At 45.3% G+C, this 23,475-nt stretch overlaps 1 protein-coding gene across 2 annotated transcripts in view; it reads left to right on the top strand.

Moving 5' to 3' along the window:
* Positions 1-12,740: 12,740 nt before the first annotated feature.
* The window catches only part of ITPKB (inositol-trisphosphate 3-kinase B), a 104,475-nt gene continuing 93,740 nt past the window's right edge, over positions 12,741-23,475 (top strand). The window contains exons 1-2 of one of the 2 annotated variants that reach the window (XM_039464267.2): positions 12,741-13,127; positions 14,517-16,664. In XM_039464267.2, coding sequence (XP_039320201.1) covers positions 14,724-16,664 — 1,941 coding nt within the window. In that variant the 5' untranslated portion in view covers positions 12,741-13,127; positions 14,517-14,723. Of the gene's footprint in view, positions 13,128-13,749; positions 13,931-14,516; positions 16,665-23,475 lie in introns of those variants that run through there. The other variant, XM_039464268.2, reaches the window with a different exon arrangement.

Here is a 23,475-nt window from a genome sequence, read left to right as displayed (position 1 = left end):
TTTCCTATTTTTTTTTTTTTTTTTAGAAAAAGAATAAAGAAGAGGAAGAAAGAGAAAGAGGAAGAGGGAGAGAGAATGGGGGTATTGCTTTATTGCCTGGGCTAGAATGCAGTCTAGATATGGGTATGCCTATAATTGTCCTTAATAATGGAGACATGAAAGAAAATGAGGGAAGAGAATAACAAACAAGGAGCCAGCCAACATTGCGTTTAAACTTCTAAGTTGATATGATGTGGTACTGATCTACGTATTCCTGTATTGGATGCATATATATTTAGGATCTTTAGCTCTTCTTGTTGTTGCATTGATCCTTTTATCATTATATAATGTCCTTCTTTGCTTCTTTTGATCTTTGTTGCTTAATTGTAACTTCTGCTTTTTATTTATTTATTTTAGCTCTCTGTTTGGTTGGTAAATCCTTCTCCATCTCTTGTTTTAAATCTTTGTATATCCTTGAATGTGAGATGGGTCTGGATGCAGCATACTGATCGGTTTTAGTTTTTTATTTAAATTGCCTGTCTGTCTTTGGATGGGGGATTTAGTCAATTTAAATTTAGAATCAATAATAATATATGTGAGTTTAATACTGCCAGTTAATATTAGTTGGCTATTTTGCCCATTAGTTGATGTAAATTCTTCATTATATTGATGCTCTTTTTGGTATTTTTTTAGAAAGGCTGATACTGTTTGTTCCTTTCTATGTGTAGTGGTTCTTTCAGAATCTCTTGTAAAGCAGGCCTGGTGGTGATGAAATCTCTGAGTGCTTGCTTGTTCACAAAAAACTTTATTTTTCCTTCACTTGTGAAGCTTAGTTTGGCTGGATGTGAAATTCTGGGTTGAAAGTTCTTTTCTTTAAGGATGTTGAATATTGGTCCCCACTCTCTTCTGGCTTGTAGGGTTTCTGCTGAGAGATCTGCTGTAAGTCTGATAGGCTTCCCTTTGTGGGTAACCTGACCTTTCTCTCTGGCTGCCCTTAGTATTTTCTCCTTCATTTCAACCCTGGTGAATCTGACGATTATGTGCCTTGGAGTTGCTCTTCTTGAGGAATATCTCTGTGGTGTTCTCTGTATTACCTGGAGTTGAATATTATCCTGCTTTACTAGGCTGGGAAAATTTTCCTGAATAATGTCCTGAAGCGTATTTTCCAGCTTGGATTCATTCTCTTCCTCACTTTCAGGTACACCTATCAAGCGTAGATTAGGTCTTTTCACATAGTCCCATATTTCTTGGAGACTTTGCTCGTTCCTTTTTATCCTTTTTTCTCTAATCTTGTCTTCTTGTTTTATTTCACTGAGTTTGTCTTTGACCTCTGATATCCTTTCTTCTGCTTGATCAATTCGGCTGTTAAAACTTGTGCATACTTCACGAAGTTCTCGTATTGTGTTTTTCAGCTCCATCAATTCACTTATATTCCTCTCTAAATTGTGTATTCTTTTTAACATTTCGTCAAATCTTTTTTCAAAGTTCTTAGTTTCTTTGGATTGGTTTAAAACAAGTTCTTTTAATTCACAGAAGTTTCTCATTATCCACATTTTGAAGCCTGCTTCTGTAATTGGAACACACTCGTTCTCCATCAAGCCTTGTTCCGTTGCTGATGAGGAACTGTGATCCCCCGTTGAGGGAGAAGCGTTCTGATCTTGGGTATTCTCAGCCTTTTTTGGCTGTTTTCTTCCCTTCGTTATAAATTTATCCATCTGTGGTCTTTGTATTTACCGTCTTTGTAATTGGTTTTCTGAGTGGACGTCCGACTTATTGATTCTCAGCGCCGAAATCTGAGCAACCCACTGCGCCGACTAAATCAGCGGCGTTAAGATTGATGGTGCTTTTCTGACTCTGCACCGAGAACCGACGCTCCGAGGCGCTGGCAAAACCGCCTCGCCGGTCACAAGAGTCGCGCTGGCGACCCGTGGGGCTCCTCCGCTGGGAATCTCCTGGTGCGTGAGCAACAAGAATTCATGTGAAGGTATGGCGTCCTCTCGTTCTTTGCGCTTTCACTGGGAGCTACAATCCTGAGCTGCTAGTGATCAGCCATCTTGGATCTCTCTCCAACTTCCAAATTTTCAATGCTCTTTCTCACCAATTATTTTTGTCCTAAGGGCCCACAGATATCACACAAATCTAGTTATCCAGAGAAGGGTGAGGCCACTCCTTACCCTTCACTCTTTAGGATTTAAAGCAAAGTCAGCCTTTTTAGTGTGTAGGAGAGGATCCCTGGAGAAGGAGTTTAGTGCAAAGCCATATAGAGTCAGCATCTTAAACTGACAGCAAATGACTTGACTTTAATTAAAACAAAGTCTTAACACCATGTTTTTTTCTTTTCTTTCTTTCTCTCTTTTTTTTCTCTTTCTTTCCCTCACTCCCTTCCTTCTTTCTTTTCTTTTCTTTCTTTCTTTACAGGGTCTCACTCGATTACCCAGACTAGAGTGTAATAGTGCAATCATGGCTCATTGCAGCCTCAGCTTCTGGGCTCAAGAGATCCTCCTGCCTCAGCCTCCCAAGTAACTAGTACTGCAGATGTGTACCATCATGCCTGGCTGATTCTTAAATTTTTGTAGAATCAGGGTCTTGCTATGTTGCCCAGGCTGGTCTTGAACTCCTGGCCCCAAGCAAACCTCCTAATTTGGCCTCCCAAAGTGCTGATCCACTGCACCTGGGCTTGACACCACATTTCAACACGAGTGTTTGTTAGCTAAGTCACATTTAGATAGGAAAAGAAGGATTGCATTTTTTCAGTCTATCTCTTATCAGTTCATGGTTGTTTTCAGACAATGAAAGAAATGTGTATGTACATTTTTGATGCTGAGTAAATACATCTATTTATACCACTGGCTCAGATCATGGCTATTCTATGGATTTTGAGTCTCCATTCATAACTTATTAATAGATTTACAACAGAGCCAACCCAATCTGTTCTTTAAATGGCTGGAAAAGTCAGTTTGAAACGACAGAATTGTTTCAGTGTCCCCACGTAAATGGGGTATACCTATAAGTACTTTATGCTTTGCTGCAGAAATCATTCCAATCAGCTTGCTTTCCTCTTTCCAGTACCACCACAAAGCAGCTTTTGGATGTAGGCAAGGCAGAAAAAACTTCTGCTGTTGCTCTTGCCTAGGCTGGGGACAATGACCGTTCAATACATATGATCAAATACCTTCCCCACACCAGACACTGCAGATGCAAATGGGAATAAGTCCTCGAAGAGGAGGAGGCAAAAGGTAGCACATTACAAAAGAGCATGGAAGGAGGGAAGGGTTTAGTAAGCATTTGGTGAATGAATGAATACCTGAAGAATAAGCCATTATAATAGCGAAATATACCCAGGAAGCCATCAAACTAGGTCTAAAGCTCAGGTGTATAGGGAATGTAAAAATGGACCTTCTCTTTTCCATATCAACCTAGAATCATAACATTTGCTATTTTCATTTTACTCTTCCAGACTGTGTGCCTTATGAGTAGTGGCAGAGGGTAGTAACAATGTGTTTGTGTATGTATATGTTTAAATAAATAAGCCTGTCTTTAAAAAACGGTATTTTTGAATGACTAAGGCATTAATCATGAGTATATATATGTAAGACAAGGTATTAGGTGGCTAGGGGAGTTGGGGCTTGTTCATAGAAAAGCCATAGCTGCTCTCTGCCTTCAAAGACCTTACGGGAGAGGGCACAAAAAGCTCACTAACAGTGCGAGGCGGAAGGAGGGATGCTGAGGGAGGGGTGCTGATGCAGCCTCCAGGTGAGAGGAGGAGGAGGTCATTGCAGGCTGGGCCATCAGAGGAGGATTCCTAAGAGGAGGACATTACAGGATAGATGGGACAGCTGGAACGATTGCGAATGGGAAAAGAAGTACATAAGAGAGTGAGCAAAGATGGAGAGGTTGGCCAGGCAAGGTGGCACATGCCTGTAATCCCAGCACTTTAGGAGGCCAAGGCGGGTGGATCATCTGAGGTCAGGAGTTCAAGACCAGGCTGACCAGGCTGGCCAACATGGCAAAACCCTGTCTCTACTAAAAATACAAAAATAAAAAAAGATGCAGAGGTCAAGACATGTGATGAAGGCAGAGTGGCTGGAGAGGAGGATCTGGAAGGTGAGAGGTAGGCAGTCAAGTTGGAGATGAAGATTGGGCAAAGCTATACAGGCTCTTGAATGCCAAGAGGGAGTGGAAAGGCAGTAAATGGTGGATAAAGATAAGTAAAGGTTCTTGGAGAAGGAAAGAGTGTCAGGAATTTGCCTGCATATCTCTTGGGCCATACAAAAGGGAGGATGGTGGGTCCCAAATCTCAAGCCTGAATCGTGCTAGAGTGGGAAAGGAGAATTAATAAGATAATAATGATATCATGTGGAAATACAAAATTGAGTTGCCCAGGCAGGTGACCAGACCATTCCAAACGAAAGAACCAGTGTTCTGACATCTCAAACTCTCCTGGGTTTCTTTGGCTTGAGTTGGTCTCCTGGAGTCCAAGTTAATGGGGGAAACCAAGGAGTCATGGTTATCAGGGAGCCTCTACCAAGTTCAGGAACCTCTAGGAAGCCGACCTGTAACTGTTCAGCAACTAGCCTTTCTGGTCTGACCTTCTAATCTATAAAATTCACCCCTTTCTAAAGTGTCTGGTTGACTGTCCCACTGGAGGGTCAGTGCAGACCGTATAATAAATTGTTTGCTTCTCCAAATCAAGAAATTATTAAGGGCCTAGCAAGTCAGCCTTGAAGATGGGTTAAGGCATTTTTTTGATTGCAAAAAACAAGCTATACTCAACATGACTGAATGCAAGTTTGTTTAAAAATCCTTAAAATCGCATGAAATCTAAGGGCAGACACAGATCCTTGCCAGGCCTCACGGGAATGAGATCTGGAAAGCCACTACAAATGTGGTGACTCCCTGCCTTTCTGTCACTTGTAACAGGCACTGTGGTTTCTCTTGACTCAACACATCTGTTCCATAGTCCCCTCTCTATGCATCCTTTGCTCTTTCCTGGTTTCTCCCTGTAGCTCTCACACATGACCTCACGGGCCTCAAGTTTGCTTCATGATCTTTCCGTTCAGTTCCTGAAAGGAAGGTTCCAGAGTCCCATGAGAGGAATTCAATTGGCCACCTTGTGTTTTCATGCCAGGTCATTAGACAGCGTGTGGATTAGCAGTCTTTGGGACTCTTTCCACCCTGGTCTAATTAGCTAAGGGCTCAAAGTTGTCCTTTGGTATCTAGCATTTCTATTCAGAGAGCAGGGTGGGCAGAGTCTCTTGGAAAAGCATGTGGGCTATGAACAGGCATATATCATGTAGTTTGTGCTCCTGAATGTGGGCATAGCTGTGTAGACGTTGTTAGACTTAGGAGTTTCTGAAGACAGAACGGAGAAAAACCTCTTAGCAGGACCACAGACTCCTCCACTATTGCTATTGCTGTCCACCAGGAGATCAGAGTGGCACTGACTTTGGAAGGAGGAATTTCTGGACACTGAAAAAGCTCATTCTAGAAGCAACTATTTATTAAATACCTGCTATGTGTAAGGCAGAGTCTGTTTTAGCAACACCAAGTCTTGATTTTATTTTTGGTATGCCATGCTAGAGTTAAAAGCCTACTTTTAGAAAAGCATATCTTTTGGAGTACCTCATGTGTATGTATCTCAGAGATCTCTATAAGAGCACTGCAGACATAGGCGTTATAATGCTTGCCATTTTACAGATCTCAAAGCTGAGGTTAACAGAGTTTTAGTTACTTGGCCAAGGGCACATAGCTATGGTAAGGGGAGGAGGTTGTTAGTGGCTCAGATCTACCCGAGCCATGCCTCTCTCTTGCCCTCTTCAGCAGCAATTGAAAGGTGGGCATGGCCTGTTCTGGATGTGTTCATGGATCTTTCCCTAGATTGGAGGAGTGCAGGGACTGTGTCTTCACAACATTATTCCCAGTGGCTATCACAGGCCTGACACACAGTTGACACTCAATAGTTGATTATCCAAAACATGAATGAATGGATGATTTATTCCGTTACCCAGACCAAGAGGAAGATGAAAGATACAGATGAAGGATCAGGGGCCTGTAGGGCAATATGAAACTCCTTCCTTGTTTGTGGCCTGGGTCTGTGCTGGATGAGAGTGGATATGGTGACTCCCTTAGGGACACGTCTTGGCCTCAGTCGTGCCTTGAGCCAATGGTGTCTTGGAACTTTGAAGTTTCAAGCAAGGAGCATAGGGGAAGTTGATGGAGACATTTGCAACAACCAAGCATGGCAGTGGGAAGTACTTCTTGCCGTCTGGGAAGCAGGAGGCAACAGCTCTCTGATGGTGCTGATTCCATGGTCCTTTTGCTTATTTATTTGGTGGATTACTTGATTAATCCATTTTTCCAATTTAATAAATGCATATAGATCCATTCAGCATGCAGCTAAAACGTAAGGCTAGGATGACGTATTAACCAGGGTCCTAGTCCTTGAAAAGCTCACTATTTAATTGAGAGCAAAGAAAAACAGGAAGATTAAGGATTATCATACAGTGCAGGATAATTTAACAAAGTTATATTTGAAAAAAAGGGACATAGTTATTCCATGAAACCCACAAATGAATAAATGAACAATTTACCCAGACCGATTCACCCTAAAAAGATATTATCTGTCAAGCACTGTGCTTGACAGTAGGAATAGGGCCCATAACATCCTCATCAAAGGCTATATCAGTCCATAGCTATGTTTTTATTTTTTTAATTTTTATTTTTTATATGGAGTCTTGTTCTGTTGCCCAGCCTGGAATGCAATGGCATGATCTCAGCTCACTGCAACATCCGCCTCCTGATTATCCTGTCTCAGCCTCCTGAGTAGCCAAAACATGAATGAATAGATGATTTATTGCATTACCAAGATCAAGGGGAAGTTGAAAGATACAGATGAAGATGGGCCTGGGGGCCAAGGCAGAGACACAGGGTAGTATGAAGCTCCTTCCTTGTTTGTGGCCTGGGTCCATTGCAGTGAGCTGAGATCGTGCCATTGCACTCCAGCCTGGGTGACAAGAGCAAGATTCTGTCTCAAAAAATATATATGTATATATTTATTACATTATACATTATATACAACAAAATGCACATATCTAATGTTTGACAATGTTGTATGTTTTCACTTAATGTATATGCTCATAAAATCAGCCTTATAATTAAGGCAGTAGACATATCCATCACTTTCACAATGTCCCGCTTGTCCCTTTGTCTTTCCTACTTCCTGCTCCTCTCCACAGCCTCCATGTTCAGGCAGCCACCCAATCTACTTTCTGTTACTATAGATGAGTTTGTGTTTTCTAGAATTTTTCATATTTGGAATCATACAGTAGATACACTCTTTTGTCTGATTTCTCTCACGTAGAATAATTCTTTTGAGATTCATCCATATTGTATGTACATCAACATTCATTTCTTTTTTATTAATGAATAATATTCCACCTTATACAACAATTTGTCTATCCATTCACCTCTGACAGACTTCTGAGTTGTTTCCAATTTTTGGCTAAGTCTAATAAAGCTGCTATGAACAGTATGCTTTGCATATATGTTCTCCCAGTCTATGCATTATCTTTTCATTCTTTTCAGTATCTTTTTAAGAGAAGTGTGGAGGGGGGTGTTTTGTTTTGGATTTTTTGTGGAGATAAGGTCTCACTCTGTCACCCAGACTCGAGTGCGATGGCGCAATCGTGGCTCACTATAGCTTCAACCTCCTGGGCTCAACTGGTCCTCCCACCTCATCCTCCTTAGTAGCTGGGACTACAGGCACGTGCCACCATGCCCAGCTATTTTTTTTTTTTTCTGAGCTGGAGTCTTGCTCTGTTGCCCAGGCTGGAGTGCAGTGGTGCGATCTCCACTCACTGCAACTTCTACCTCCCGGGTTCAAGCAATTCTCCTGCCTCAGCCTCCCAAGTAGCTGGGACTACAGGCATGCACCACCATGCCCGGCTAATTTTTGTATTTTTGGTAGAGATGGGATCTTACCATGTTGGCCAGGCCAATCTCAAACTCCCGACCTCTGGTGATCCACTTGCCTCAGTCTCCTAAAGTGCTGGCATTACAGACATCAGCCACCACACCCGGCCTAACTTTTGTTTTTAATTTTTGTAGAGACAGGGTTTTGCCATGTTGCCCAGGCTGGTCTCAAACTCCTGAGCGCAAGTGATCTGCCCGCCTCCGCCTCCCAAAGTGCTGGGATTACAGGTGTGCACCACTGTGTCTGGCCTTGAAGAGAAGTTTTAAATTTTGATGTAGTCCAATTAATTTTGGTGTCATATCTAAGAAATGGGAACCCAAGTACCCAGAGATTCTCTCTTACGCTTTCTTATAAAAGTTTCTTGGTTTTAGGCTTTACATTAAGAGCTGTGAGCCATTTTGAGTTAATTTTTGTACAATATAGTGTAAGATATTCTTTGCATTTCCTCTTTTTAGATATGGATGTTGAATTTTATGGCACTATTTGTTAAAAGGCTTCTCTCCACTGGCCAGGTGTGGTGGCTCTAGCCTGTAATCCCAGCACTTTGGGAGGCCAAGGTGGACGAATCACGAGGTCAGGAGATTGAGACCATCCTGGCTAACACGGTGAAACCTTGCCTCTACTAAAAATACAAAAAAATTAGCCAGGCATGGTGGCACGTGCCTGTAGTCCCAGCTACTTGGGAGGCTGAGGCAGGAGAATCACTTGAACCCAGGAGGCAGAGGTTGCAGTGAGCCAAGATCGTGCCGCTGCACTCCAGCCTGGGTGACAGAGTAAGACTCTGTCTCAAAAAAAAAAAAAAAAAAAAAAGACTTCTTCACTTTCTCTGCACTTGTGTTAAAAATCAATGGTCCATATATATGTGGGTCTATTTCTGAATGATTTTGTCCTACTGATCAATTTTTTTGTAACTTTATACCAATACCACATTATCTTGATTACTATAGCTTTATAGTAAGTCTTGACATGAGATAGTGTTAGTCCTTCCGCTGTGTTCTTTTTCAAAGTTGTTTTGGCCATTCTAGATCTTTTGTATTTTCCTACAAAGTGTAGAAAATAAAAACAAAATAAAATAAACAAAAACCTGCTGAAATACTGATTGTGATTGCATTGAATCTACAGATAAAGTTGACGAAGAATTGGCTCCCTAACAATATTGAGTCCTCTAATTCATGAACATGATATATCTCTTCATTTACTTAGGTCTTTTTTTTTTTTAACTGGTAGTGATTTATGATATTCTCACTATGGATCTTCACAATTTTGTCATGTTTATCTCTAAATGTTTCATAGTTTTTGAGTTTATTGTAAAGGTATTATTACTATTATATACTTTTTAAAATTTCTGATTATTTATTGGTAGTATGTAGAAATACAATTGATTTCAGTATATTAATCTGTATTCTGCAAATTGGCTGTTATGGGCTGAATTGTGTTTCCCCCCAAATTTATGTGTTGACGTCCTAACCCCCAATATCTCAAACTATGACTGTTTGAAGGTAGGGTCTTTAAAAAGGTAATCAAGGCTAAATGAGGTCATTAGGATAGGCCACAATCCAATATGACTGATGTCCTTACAGGAGGAGGAGATCAGGACAGAGACCTATGCAGAGAGAAGACCATGTAAAGATACATAGAGGAGATTTATCTACAAGCCAAGGAGAGAGGCCTCAGAAGAAACCGGCCCTGCAACACCCTGATCTCAGACTGCTAGTCACCAGAATTGTGAGAAGATAAATCTCTGTTGTAAACAGAATTTCTCTTGTAAGCCAACCAGCCCGAGGTACTTTCTTACGGCAGCTCTGGCAAACTAATACATTGACTAAACTCACTTATTAGTTCTAATAGCTTTTTTATAGACCCAGGATTTCCAACATAGACAATTACATAATCTAAATAAATACAGTTTTACTTCTTTACAATTTGATGCCTTTTTATTCCTTTCCCTTGTCTGATTGCACTGTCTAGGACTTCAATTACAGTGTTAAATAAATATGGTGAGAGCAGACGTGCTAACCTGATTCCTAATTTTGTTTTATTTATTATTATTTTTTGAGATGAAGTCTCACTCTGCTGCCCAGGCTGGAATACAGTGGTGCAATCTTGGCTCACTGCAACCTCAGCCTCCCGGGTTCAAGTGATTCTCCTGCTTCAGCCTCCTGAGCAGCTGCGACTACAGGTATGCACCACCATGACGGGCTAATTTTTGTATTTTTGTTTGTTTGTTTGTTTTTTGAGATGGAGTCTCGCTCTGTCATCAGGCTGGAGTGCAGTGGCATGATCTCGGCTCACTGAAACCTCCACTTCCCAGATTTAAGCAATCCTCTTGCCTCAGCCTCCCAAGTAGCTGGGACTGCAGGTGTGAGCCACTGCACCTGGCCTAATTTTTTATTTTTAGTAGAGACAGGGTTTCAGCATGTTGGCCAGGCTGATCTTGAACTCCTGACCTCAAGTGATCTGCCCGCCTCAGCCTTTCAAAGTGCTGGGATTACAAGTGTGAGCCACTGTCCCTGGCCATGGTTCCTAATTTTAGTGCTAAGTACTTAATCTTTAAGTATAATATTAACTTTAGGTTTTTCACAGATGCTCTTTATCAAGTTGAAGAAGTTTCATTTTATTCTTAGTTTCATATCTTTGATTTTTAAACTTCAATTTCATAAGCAGGCAAAGGGGTACTCTGAATAGTTAGACAAAACTTCCCTACAGTTATAGAGAACAACTGAAAAGTTAGGCAAGCCTTCCCTATGGTTATAGATAATAACTATACAATATGGAGAAGTAGTGACAAGCACGAATTCTAGACCCAGACTACACAGGTTCAAATCCTGGTTTTGCCTCTTACCAGCAATGGGATTTGGGGACAAACTACTCACTTACTTGTACTTTCATTTTTTCATCTGCAGAATAAGGACAATAATGATGCCTGCCTCATAGGGTTGTTACGAGGATAAAAATGTATAAATATATATAATGTGTCTAGAACAATGTCTCACAAATAAGTGCTATGTAAAGTATTCTTCTCATGTTCATTTACAATCACGGAAGGCAACTAGATTCTCTTTCAGGATGCAAGCCCGTTACGCTAGCTTCCAGAAATGGGTTTTATTCCATCTATTCCCCAATCCCTGCTGCTCTTGGTGGCACAGTTCAAATTTTAGACTGGTAGAATCATCAGCTAGCCTTACCTCAAGCCCAAGGCAGAAATCCTTTCTGCATGTCACACCTGACAGCTGCTGGCTGCCTTCTGACCAATAATTCTTCAGGTTGACTGCACATTCAAGAAGTCTGAGTTTTTCAACTACGGAAGTCTGATGATGTAAGGCTGTGAGGTGACAGTGAGGTTTCCCAGGGATTGGGAAGCTATGTGTCTGTCCTTAATGTATGCATTGCTAGGTACTTCTGTTGCTTCCACCATGACACCTGACATGGGTATTGGTCTCTCCTAGAAAGAAGGCCCCTCAGACATAAATTCCAATGATTGGGTCTCCTGATAACTGGCAAATCCTCTTTTTTGCCCCTAGGGAACGAAATTAGGGTCAAGGAGAGGGCTGGCTTCCCTTTCTTAGGAATTGCTCAGGTCCTGAATAACTTGCTCAGAGCCCTGAATAACTCTGAGTTCTTTTTTTAAAGTCCCATTGAGGGTAGGAGGGGAATTAGGTTCAATTCTTCCATGGCATGTTTTTAAAAATTAGAAAGTTTTCAACAGTGTGTGATTCTCAGGAATTCTTGGCTAGGAGATCTCTTTATTTCAGATTTAGCATGAACCTTTTCCTGATTGAGCAGCAGGTTCCTTTGCTCACTGAACAGTATTGTGACATAAACAAGCAAGAGATCTGTGTGCTACAAGCAAAGTCAAAATTTCCATCTGAATTTCAGCTAATCACGACATAAGGACCGATTCAGGCTTTGGATGTTTCAGTCTCCTGAGCCTTGCAGCTGCGTTTTCCCTCTTTCCGCTAAATGCTGTAGTTTAAGATTTAGAGGATTATTAAAACACACTGGCAGTGAGTGCTGGGGCTTGAAAGGGGTAGGATCCCCTCCCCAGTAATATTGGCTGATGTTCCTTCTCCCTTTTTTGCTGATAGCAAGGGAGAAAGGTTCTGGAAAATGATCTAGTCTACAGGAGACAGTCTACAAAGGTCCACAGAAGCAAGGAGGGTTTCAGACATTACCCAAGCCTCCTTAGTTCCAGGACTATGCTTTTTCTTAAAATAATTCTGAGAATTAAGTGCAAAAATATGCGAATGTCACATGTGCTGTGTGCAGTTATATATAAATGTGATATGTAAAGGTGTATTTATACATCTACCAATTGCACTGCAAAACTATCCCCAGCTCATAGACCAAACAGTCTTCCAAAATGCTACTGTGATGCGCTTAAAATCTGCAACTTTGCAGGAAGGTGATCTCAATGTGCCTTTGAATTTGCAGAATTGTGAACAAGAACACAAACCGTTCACAGAGGATTTTAGCCTTTTTTAAATGTTAAAAAGGTACCCATGATTTGCTTTGTTTAAGAAGTATACTCAAAACTTTATTAAAAACATTTTTCAAAACTAGTTTCATAAAGCTAGGCACATCAGCAAGCCTCCATCGAGGGGTGGAAAATGAATTGTATATCTTTAAACCACAGAAGTTAAAAGGCGCTTTTTTTTGTTGTTAGCTAACAATGGAAACTTTTTTTTTAAGTGTTTCCCTCCCTCGTCTTGCCAAGCAATAGAAAAAAAAAAAAAAAAAAAAAAAAAAAAGAAGAAAAGAAAAACTTGTTCCGCTGAGTTCAACCCCAGACAGGCTCACGACTTCCTTCCTGCTTTCCTCCCCCTGCCTCCGCCTTTCTCCCTCCTCCCTCCTCCACCCCCCCCAACTTTTCTTTCTTTCTTTTTTTTTTTTTAATCCTACATTGAACAAACACTGAAGTTGCCCGGAGCAGACACTGACAGGGGCAGTATCTCCGCGGCCGAAAAGGGCGTGCAGGGCAGGCTTGGCGTCGCCACTGCCGGGATCGCCGGGCCCCTGAACCGAAGAGCTCTCCCCACTTTCGCACTCTTTTTTGTCTTCCATAGCTTGTGAGAAAATCTTTTCTGAGCATTTTTACTTTTAAAGCCATCTCGTCTCTACGAGGTCTGCACCTCTGGGCATGTAGTCTACACAGGATCTGGAATCTGAGAAATTGCAGGTAAGTTTGGCGGCCTTTTAATGGCTCTCGCCTTGGAACAACCCTCTTTGCCCTCACTTTCTGCTCTGGAGCGAAACTCGGCGTTCCTGGTTCCGAAACAGGGCAAAGGGGTGGGCTGGGGAGTCAGGGAAGGGGGTTTGATTTTGGAGGGTGACATGGAGTGGCGGCGGGGAGAGAGTAGGGAGAGAAGAAGTCTCCGCATTTCTCCAACCCGCCTTCCGGGCAGCTCACTCTGCGCCGCCTACTCCTGCGCGCTCCAAGAGTCCCCAGGCTGGGGTCTCGGGCCGGCTCTGCCGGCGCTGGGCGAGGTTGCCCGGGCTGCGGAGAAACCCTGCACTACGCGGCGCTGCCCTGGGTGTTACAGCGCGGGCTCCAGGTCCGTTTGCAGAGCCCGAGGCTCTGTGCACTCAGGGCTGCTGCCTGGCTGCAGCCATGCACGCCCCTAAGTTCCTTCGAGTGGGCGCGGGTCCCGGAACCCGCAGGGGCAGCCGCGTCCTCGGCACCAGTGCGCGCGGAGAGCGGACTCGCTCCGCACGCGTATACACACATGCGTGCACACACACTCACACTCTCACACACCCCTCCCTAGGGGACGACGGCAGGGGGGCAGCGAGTACTGGTTCCGGTACAGGGGACATGTAGAACATCGGCCTCCGGCGCGCGCAGGCGCGCCCACACTCACAAAACACTTGTCTAGGGATAAGCGACACTGCCAGTGCTGAGAAATGCTTCGGCTGCTGCCCCGCCGCCAGCCCAGGCCTTCGTAGGCAGAGAGACACAGCCCCAAGGCCAGGGTCAGGAAGGTAAACGGCGGGCACGCAGGCGCCCTCCTAGATCCGGGCGCTGGCAGCGGTTCGGGGAAGGCAGGTCCAGCCCAGCTTCCCTCCGAGCCGGTCTCTGATGCCCCGAAAGGGTGGAGCAGGGAGACCCTGAAGCCCAGGGCGAGGGCTGCCGGGTTGCCCTGGATAGCCAATGTTTGCTCAGGCAGGGGAGACCCGGAGACGGTGGCGGGGGTGTCCTCAGCCCGGGAGAGCTGGGAGTCAGGCGCGCCCCGCACACAGCATACTTAGGAACCAAGGAGTTGGACCTCACTGCTCGCCGGTCCGCGTGGCTCCGGAGACGAATGTTAGGATTGGGATTTGAAGGGACTTCAAAGCTCATCGCAGCCTGTGGTGGGATGGGGGGCGGGGAAGCACACCCGAAACCGCTCTGGCGACCCAGGCAGCCGGGGCATGCCCTCGCCGAGCCTTGCCGTCCGGGTAGGTGAGATGCCGGTGGCGCCGGGTCCCGGACAGATTGGGTCTCCAGGGCTCCCTCTGGGATCTACAGGCGACCGCCAACCCCTCAGCACCCTCGAGAGTCCTGACTTTTCTCCTTGTATCTCCACAGCGGCAAGATTGTTTATGGAGATTTGGGCAAGGGCTGAGCCCGCGGTCGTGCCCCCAGCCTGCCGCCCAGGCCATGCCGCCCCATCTGCGCGCGGAACCGCGGCTGCTGGGCCTCCGGGGCTGAGCCGGGAGCGCCGGGAGGAGGAGGCGCCGGCTGCGGAGCAGGAGCTGGAGCCGCGGCAGCGGGCAGCGCGGCGGACCCAGTACTATGGCTGTGTACTGCTATGCGCTCAATAGCCTGGTGATCATGAATAGCGCCAACGAGGTGAAGAGCGGCGGCGGTCCCGGACCCAGCGGTAGCGAGACGCCCCCGCCCCCGGGGAGGGCCGTGCTGAGCCCCGGCAGCGTTTTCAGCCCCGGGAGAGGCGCCTCTTTCCTCTTCCCCCCAGCCGAGTCGCTGTCACCCGAGGAGACCCGGAGCCCCGGAGGCTGGCGGAGCGGCCGGCGCAGGCTGAATAGTAGCAGCGGCAGCAGCGGCGGCAGCAGCAGCAGCAGCAGCAGCAGCGTGGGCAGCCCAAGTTGGGTTGGTCGCCTGCGAGGGGACCGGCAGCAGGTGGTGGCCACCGGTAGCCTCTCCCCGCCAGGGCCAGAGGAGGCCAAGAGGAAGCTGCGGATCCTGCAGCGCGAGTTGCAGAACGTGCAGGTGAACCAGAAAGTGGGCATGTTTGAGGCGCACATTCAGGCGCAGAGCTCCGACATTCAAGCGCCCCGCAGCCCGCGTTTGGGCAGGGCTCGCTCGCCCTCCCCGTGTCCCTTCCGCAGCAGCAGCCAGCCCCCTGGAAGGGTCCTTGTTCAAGGCGCCCGGAGCGAGGAACGGAGGACAAAGTCCTGGGGGGAGCAATGCCCAGAGACTTCAGGAGCCAACTCCGGGAGGAAAGGAGGGCCCAGCCTATGCCCCGCGCAGGTGAAGGAAGGAATGCCACCTCTTCCCGGCCGGGCTGCTCCTACAGGATCAGAGACCCGGGGTCCATCCGCTTTTGTGAGGATGGAGAAGGGCGTCCCTGCTAGTCCCTGCTGTGGCTCACCCACTGCTATGGAAATTGACAAAAGGGTCTCTCCTCCCCCGGGAACTCGTAGCTGCCTAGCTCCCTCGCTGGGACTGGGCGGAGCTAGCTTAACCGTGGCCACAGAAGTGGCAGCGAGAGCTACATTCACTGGGCCACACCATCCACAGGATCTTGCCCTCACTGAACCATCTGAGAGAGCCCTTGAGCTTGAGGATCCGCAGCCCCGAGAGGCCCTGGTGGAGAGGCAGGGGCAGTTTCTGGGCAGTGAGACAAACCCAGCCCCAGAAAGGGGCGGGCCCCACGATGGAGAACCCCCTGGGAAGATGGGGAAAGGAAATCTGCCCTGTGGCTTGCCGGGCTCTAGGGCGCCTGAAGTGGGCGAAAGGCCAGAGGAGACGACTGTCAGCGTGCAAAGCGCAGAGTCCTCTGATGCCCTGAGCTGGTCCAGGCCGCCCAAAGCCCTGGCCTCCGTAGGCCCTGAAGAGGCCCTAAGTGGGGCCCCCGTGGGTGGGGGGCGTTGGCAGCTCTCCGACAGAGTGGAGGGAGGGTCCCCAGCTCTGGGCTTGCTTGGGGGCAGCCCCTCGGCACAGCCAGGGATCCGGGAGGTGGAGGCGGGAATTCCTTCTGGCAGAATGCTGGAGGCTTTGCCCTGTTGGGAAGCTGCGAAAGATCTGAAAGAACCTCAGTGCCCTCCTGGGGACAGGGTGGGTGTGCAGCCTGGGAGCTCTAGGGCTTGTCAGGGCACCATGGAGGAAGCCGGTTTGGCTTGGACGTGTGGCACAGGGGTGCAATCAGAGGGGACTTGGGAAAGCCAGCGGCAGGACAGAGATGCCCACCCAAGTCCCGAGCTGCTGTCCCCGGATCAGGACAAGCCTTTCCTGAGAGAGGCCTGCAGCCCCAGCAGCATACCTGCGGTCATCATTACAGACATGGGCACCCAGGAGGACGGAGGCTTGGAGGAGATGCAGGGAAGCCCTCTCAGCACCCTGCCCCTGAGGAAACTGTCCTCTTCCTCGGCCTCCTCCACGGGCTTCTCCTCATCCTATGAAGACTCAGAGGAGGACATATCCAGTGACCCCGAGCGCACCCTGGACCCCAACTCAGCCTTCTTGCATACCCTGGACCAGCAGAAACCTAGAGTGGTAAGTCTTGCTCTGAGATTTGCCCAGAACTCGAGCTGATTTCAGCAAACTTGATGCCCCATGCATCCCTTTTTTCTTACTTTCTACAGAGTCATGAAAACTCAGACCAGGGTCCTGGGACAGTCACAGTGAATAATTCTGTCCAGGTGTGTTTGCTGAGGTAGAAATAGAGGCGGTGACCATGCTCTTTGTAGCTTGGACAGTGACTCAGAGTCACTTCTACTATTTCCATGCACATCTTAAAAAACACATTTTAAAGGTATTTCCTGCAGGTCATCATGCTTCTTGTGAAGATAATATTCCTAAGTGTCACCAAAAACTTCTGGACTAATCCTCAAAGATAGTGAACCAAACTACTGAATGTAGCTTTTGTCTGATCAGGTGAAACACTTTGTGATTCATTCAGGCCAAGGAAAATTGACAAGGTTATCATGAAATTAAGTTAACCTCCACTAATAAGCCAGGAAAATGAGTGATGTGAATCTATGACAGGACCCTGAAACCTGTAGATGTGGTTGTGGCCAGTCAACTGGGTGAGGAATCACCGAGCCTCAGTAAGCCAGGCCACTGCAATATTTGTGTGGTCAGCCCAACCAAGGTGCAGTTTGATGTATGAATTAAAGTGAAAACCATACTTTGAGCTAAGCAGATGTTTTCTTCAGTATCATAGGCACCTGGGTGGTATCGCTGGGGTAGACACCTCCTAATGGATATGCATGTCAGCTGGTACAGGTTGACATTTTGCGTATGGTTTTCCATGCCTCTGGTTTGGTTCATCACACTGATATCTTGTTCTGGTTATGGCAGTCGCCAGGAGTTTATTTCTATTACATGGTTAATCAAAGTCGTAGGCTATTTTTGCTCTTAGGGGGAATCAGAGTACCTTACAGAAGACATAGGAGTTGAAGCTAGCACTTCTGAAAAGGTCTGGACTTTGTCTTAGCTTTTCCAGAGAGCATGGGGAATTTCCTCGTTCAGTGTGCTAGGGATGGCTGTGTTACGTTGGGGGAAACTCTGCATTTTATTGTAGTAGGTAGCCTTCTGATTTCATCTTGCATATCAAATACTCTATTGTACCTCAATAACTTTCTTCACCACGACTGAGAGCTTTATGTTTCTATTCTGTATTCTTCACTAAGGTATTTTGGACCACAAAACACACTCCTCTCTGATTCCCAATTCACAAATCACAGTCTGGATTTTTGAAGACCAGGCATTCCTTTTCATGAAACTCTGCTTTCTGCTGATGATCTGGAGGCAAATGTGTATGCAAAGTCGCCCAATCAGCCTAGCATTTTGTGGCTAGAACACAGGCCCTGGGCATTATGCACCTGCTGTCAGGCATAGGCATACCACGTTTAGAGAGGGAAACAGTCCACCTGGAAGGGAATGGTGGTCAAGGGCAGGTGAGAAACGCTGCTTTCCGAAGGCATGGCCCAGAATTCTCTGTCTTCCTGTTCAGCAGCTAGAGGCCTACTAAATGAGAGACGGTCCCCCATCCCACTCCTCCCAGTTGCTTTTGAGCTCCTGAAGCATAGCTGGCACAGCCAAAGTCACTTTAACTTGTTCCCTGATTGTCCATTCACCCTTTCTAGTGGTAGATTAGCAACTTCTATTGGCTTGTTGTCAAAACAGTTTGTGTCCCAATATTTGAAAAGGGCTCTTGTCTAGAAGAGCATTAACGAGGAGCTCAATAAGGACAGGTGATTTTTTTTTTTTTTCATTTGCCAGAAGGATGCCAGTTGAAAAACCAAAGGGTTAAGTGATGTTTTAAAGTTAGTGAACCTACCTAGAGGTAGAAATGAGGCCAGCCTGTTGTCCAATCTACTTCTCACCTTTAAACAGATTTTCAGACACCTGCAGAGCAGAGCCAGGAAAAAATCTCCTCGGTGCTTTGCTCTCTGAATCACATGAGACTGGTGGGAAGTAAGTGGGGTGTGTGTGTGTGTGTGTGTGTGTGTGTGTGTGCGTGTGTGTGTGTGTGTGTTTAGGTGGTAAGGATGGGTAGCCAACCGGAATTTATGGGATCCTAGGGACTTCTGAGCTTTGGTTGAGTGCTTGTATGATAAATTTTTCTTCTTGTACAGATTATTATGCTGGAGACTTATCTATGACACCCAAATATCAGCTTACTGGGTCAAAAATCACTTGATTACCTGCGATTGATATTTTGTCTACAGAAGGCCAGACATCTTGATGGAGTGAGCCTTTTGGCTGGGCTTTTCTGTGTTTGATAGATAAAACCCCAGCCAGCTCCGTCTGAGGTTCTACCACCCTGATACAGCATTCTCTTTTCTGGACATTGCTGCGTCTATCCAGCTACTGCACGACGCTACAGCTGCACTCTCACGCTTGCTCACACTTGCTTACACTCGCCCTCACTCATGCTGGCACTCACCCTCATATGCTCACACCGGTCTGAAATGGCATGTTTGGTGTTCCAGTCACATAACCAACCCCTGGCCCTCAGACCTACACTCAACACTGAGAATTTTTTTGTGCTGCCCTACCTTCCCACAGAGTTAAACGTTTCGGGTCTCCTGTAGCTCTCGCTTTCTCCCTCCTTGCTGTGGAATGAGCGTATATGGTGTGGTGTGCAGGCAGGGGGTGACAGCGTATCTGCTTAGTGGGGATCAGACACTTGAAATTTGCTCGGAAGTAGTTGCTTACACACCCAGTGTGCAGTGGCTTAAATTCAGGCACATTCATGCTTACTGTTCTCTGAGATCTGAACAAAATCAAATTGCACTGAGCAAGGATAGTGCCATTTGTTCTTTCCAACAGCTAAAAATTAACCAGCCGTTGTTTACTTCACTATATAATTCAGTTTAAGAGAATCTGGATCATTGAGACACCAGGGTTAAAGTGTTGTATTAAGATATGAAAGTACCTTACTTAAAAATAGATTTTTATTATTTCAAAATTGTACTATTGATTATATGTATTTAAAAAAAAAAAGGTGGCCAGGTGAGGTGGCACAGGCCTGTAATCCCAGCACTGTGGGAGGCTGAGATGGGTAGTCACTTAAGGTCAGGAGTTTGAGACCAGCCTGGGCAACATGGTGAAACCCCATCTCTGCTAAAAATACCATAATTACCCTGCATGGTGGCAGGCACCTGTAATCCCAGCTACTTGGGAGGCTGAGGCAGGAGAATTGCTTGAGCCCAGGGGGTGGAGGTTGCAGTGAGCCGAGACTGCACCATTTCACTCCAGTCTGGGCAACAGAGTGAGACTCTGTCTCAAAAGAAAACAAAAAACAGAAACAAAAGAAAACACTGGCCTAATTACCTGGAGGATGTATAAAGAAGTGTAATACAAAACCCTGGGCTTCAGTGTGCTATTTTTTAAGGGCCATTGGCATTTTGTTTCCTTAGCTTTTTTTGTTTTTGATATTGACTAGTTTTGCTGTCTTTTTTTTTTTTTTAAGCGAAAAACTAACTCATACACAAAGTAAAAAATCCAAACAGTTTAACGTGGTCTTATGTGGTTTTGAAAAGTGTGTAAAAATTCTAGTTTGGGTAAACCAAACTAAAACTTGAAAGCCCTAGAGGGGCGCTTTAAAAAATGCATCTGTTGGTGAATACTTTTGAGTGGAAACTTATTTTTTAGATGAGAATGTTGAAAGCTCAGATTTGTGGTGTTATGAGCTCAGGTTGCAGATGCTGTTTTCTGAAGATGGGGTACCCTTCTTCTCTGTCAGGTACGTGGAGAGAATCTTTTTGGCAAGGCCTCAGCAGCTTTGAGATCTGGGAGGCCCCGAATCATTTACGTTGGGTTCTGGGTATGACTCTGATCTGTTTGGGGATGAGGAAACCAACACTCAGAAAGTCAAAGGGACCCAAGGACATACTTATGGGCTCTGCTTCTCAGCTTAGTTTTCTCCTCTGGAAATGTGGGTATTGCACGAGGATTATCTCACGGGGTCATCTAGTGCTAACGGTTTGTGACTACGTAATTGAAGACATCTGATTCAAAACCTAGTGTTTGCATTAGGGTATTGGGAAATGTGACAAGATTTCTTTGGTGTGGGTATCCGGCACTGAGGCCAAAACTGGGCACCTTTTACATTTTTTTTGTGATTTTGCTTGAGACCAATTAATTGATCTGCCTCTCTTCTATCTCTTTGCGATAAGAATGGCTCTTTGAAAAACCGTCATCAGAATAAATCAGTACAATACCTAAGATTATCATTAATAATTAGACTGGTGCTAGAGACTCCGGGTAGAATGCCAGAACATTAACCTGAACAGTAAAGGATTCATTCTGTTTAAAAACAAAAAGCAAGGCTTTGTACCCCCTCAGTTACTGAAGTCTAGAAATTAAGGCCTTGCCCACACAGAGCCAAAACATCACTTCAAAGACCTTGTCTTATCAAAGATAAAAGTATTCAGCCGGTTTAAAACCTTTCAAGTAAAGGTCAGGTATACAGAAAAAGAGAGATTGATTCTAAGCATTGTTACTTATCATGCAAATGCTTAGACTTTGCAAAACACACAGCTGAAGATTTACCCGCTTTTAGGCACTACAAGAAAACATTAAATCAGTCAGTTAGTGTTTTTAGAGAAATATGTTTCAGGTGTTACATAAGTCATGTTCAGAATTTGTGTTTTTAAGTGCTGAATCGCTATGGAGTCACTTTTCTGATTTTGTTGGCACATACCTGCTAAATGCAGTTACAGATTAGATTAGTACTGGCTAGTTTATTTATATTCCTAGGAGTATTGATAACATTGTTTAGGCTCATTTTATTTTGTCAGGTTTCAATCTAGTTATTTAAAGGTAGAGTTTTAAGGTATTTAGTGGAAAGAATTTTATACATTGTTGGAAAAAAACTCTGCAGACTTTGGATAATCAGGAGGTGATTCAGAATTAACCTAGGAACTCTTCTAAAGCGTGTTGTGGTAGCAGCATCAGTGTGGAGGGTTCTATGGATTTTGGTGGGAAAGGAGACCTTGGATTCATAGGTTTGTGCACATGGTACTCTCAACCGCTGACAAGAAGGCCTTGCGGTGAATTTTCTTTTCTTCACTAGGTAGAATTGGCATTGTGAAGGATGTATTTTTCAGCAATCAGGGGAGCTTATTGTTAACAAAAATCACACCAAACCCAACTATGAACTCTTTGGTAACAGGAGAAAAGTGGAGTGGCAGCTGCCTGTTTGGGATTTTGTATGACCATTTCTGCTAAGATGGTTGTCCTTCCTGGGTTAACTTATCGAATCAAGTGGTGATGGAGCTACAGGCAGTCCCAAACAACACGGAGCAGAAACAATCAGCATCTTTTTCAGACCCATGGGTCTGGTCTATCTGACCGTGGAGGGCCACATTGGTGATCTGGAAGAATCTGCTGGTCCTGGTCCATGACCTTGTAGTCAAATTTGACCTGGTGAAGTTCTGCCAGCCAGCTCTTCATTTTCTCACTGGACCCCCTTCATTCACCCCAACTTCCTGGTGAAGACAGCAGCCTGGATCCATTTTTCCAGGAGTAAATTATTATTTTCAATACAGTTCAAGTCTCTGTGGTTGAAAGCCACCATAAATATATATGATCTCATTAGGAAGTTAGGCCTCTGTGCTTGCTATTAAAAAATAAAAACTAGGCTGGGTGCAGTGGCTCACACCTGTAATCTCAGCACTTTGGGAGGCTGAGGTGGATGGATCACCTGAGGTCAGGAGTTCGAAACCAGCCTGGCCAACATGGTGAAACCCCCTTCTACTAAAAATACTAAATCTACTAAAAATACAAAAATTAGCCAGGCATGGTGGCATGAACCTGTAATTTCAGCTACTTGGGAGGCTGAGACAGGAGAATCACTTGAACCCAGGAGGCAGAGGTTGTAGTGAGCTGAGATTGTGCCACTGCACTACAGTCCGGGCAATGGAGCAAGACTTTGTCTCAAAAAAACAAAAACAAAAACTTTTCGGTAGCTTCCATAATTAACAGTATTGAAATCTGGGTCTGGGACAGGCTTTAGAGCTCATTTCCTTTAATATCCACATTTTACAGAGGAGGAAAGCAAGCCTGGAAAATAGTTAATACTGTCACAGGACCCATGCTTACATCCTTTTCACCTAACAGACTTCCTCAGTGGGTAAGAGCTTTACTCGCCTTTGCAGATTCACCTTGGCTTTGAACACAGTACATGCTTTTAAAGCATTTGTTAAAGGAATGAGTGAATGAAGGAGAGAAAAAAATCCTTGCTGCATTATCTACCTGTAAAAGAAATGCAGAACCATCTGACAGGTGAAGAAGGAAGAAAGGGAATCAAGCCCTGAGAATGCAAGTTTGTTGCTTATCCCTGTGACTTTGCTGCCACAGGGATAAGGGTGCAAGGCTTGGTTTTAGGAGACTTGGGTGAAATTCCAGTCTACACATGACCAGCAAGCACTCTGAAAAATAGGAAGAGTAGGTGTGACCTCATGGAGTGGTGAACGTTAAATGACATAAGTTTGTAAAAGTGCCTGGCACTGCACTTGGCACACAGTAGGGGTGTAGTAATAGTAGTTTCCTTTTGTTCAGTGGCAGGGTAGGGATTACTTTAAGGCTTAGACTCAAAGAGATAGGAGTGAATTGCTCGATCAGCAGAAGTGCGCTGTGTACACCAGCCTCAAGGGACAAGGTCAACCATGACACATGTTTGCAAAGTGTTTGTGCAGGGAAGACCACTCTGATGTTTCTTACTTAAAGGCAGAGCCTTCCAACTTTGTCTGATAAGGAATGACTTGTGACAATCATTTCATAGGCAAGCCAGCACTCAGGCTTTTGACTAACTTGTCTAGCGTGTTTCTCCACAATTCCATTAAGAATTCAC

Source organism: Saimiri boliviensis, chromosome 14 (assembly GCF_048565385.1).
Source record: "Saimiri boliviensis isolate mSaiBol1 chromosome 14, mSaiBol1.pri, whole genome shotgun sequence".
Classification (NCBI taxonomy): domain Eukaryota; kingdom Metazoa; phylum Chordata; class Mammalia; order Primates; family Cebidae; genus Saimiri; species Saimiri boliviensis.
The sequence above is the reverse complement of the archived record's forward strand: the minus strand, read 5'-3'. Positions and strand labels throughout refer to the sequence as shown.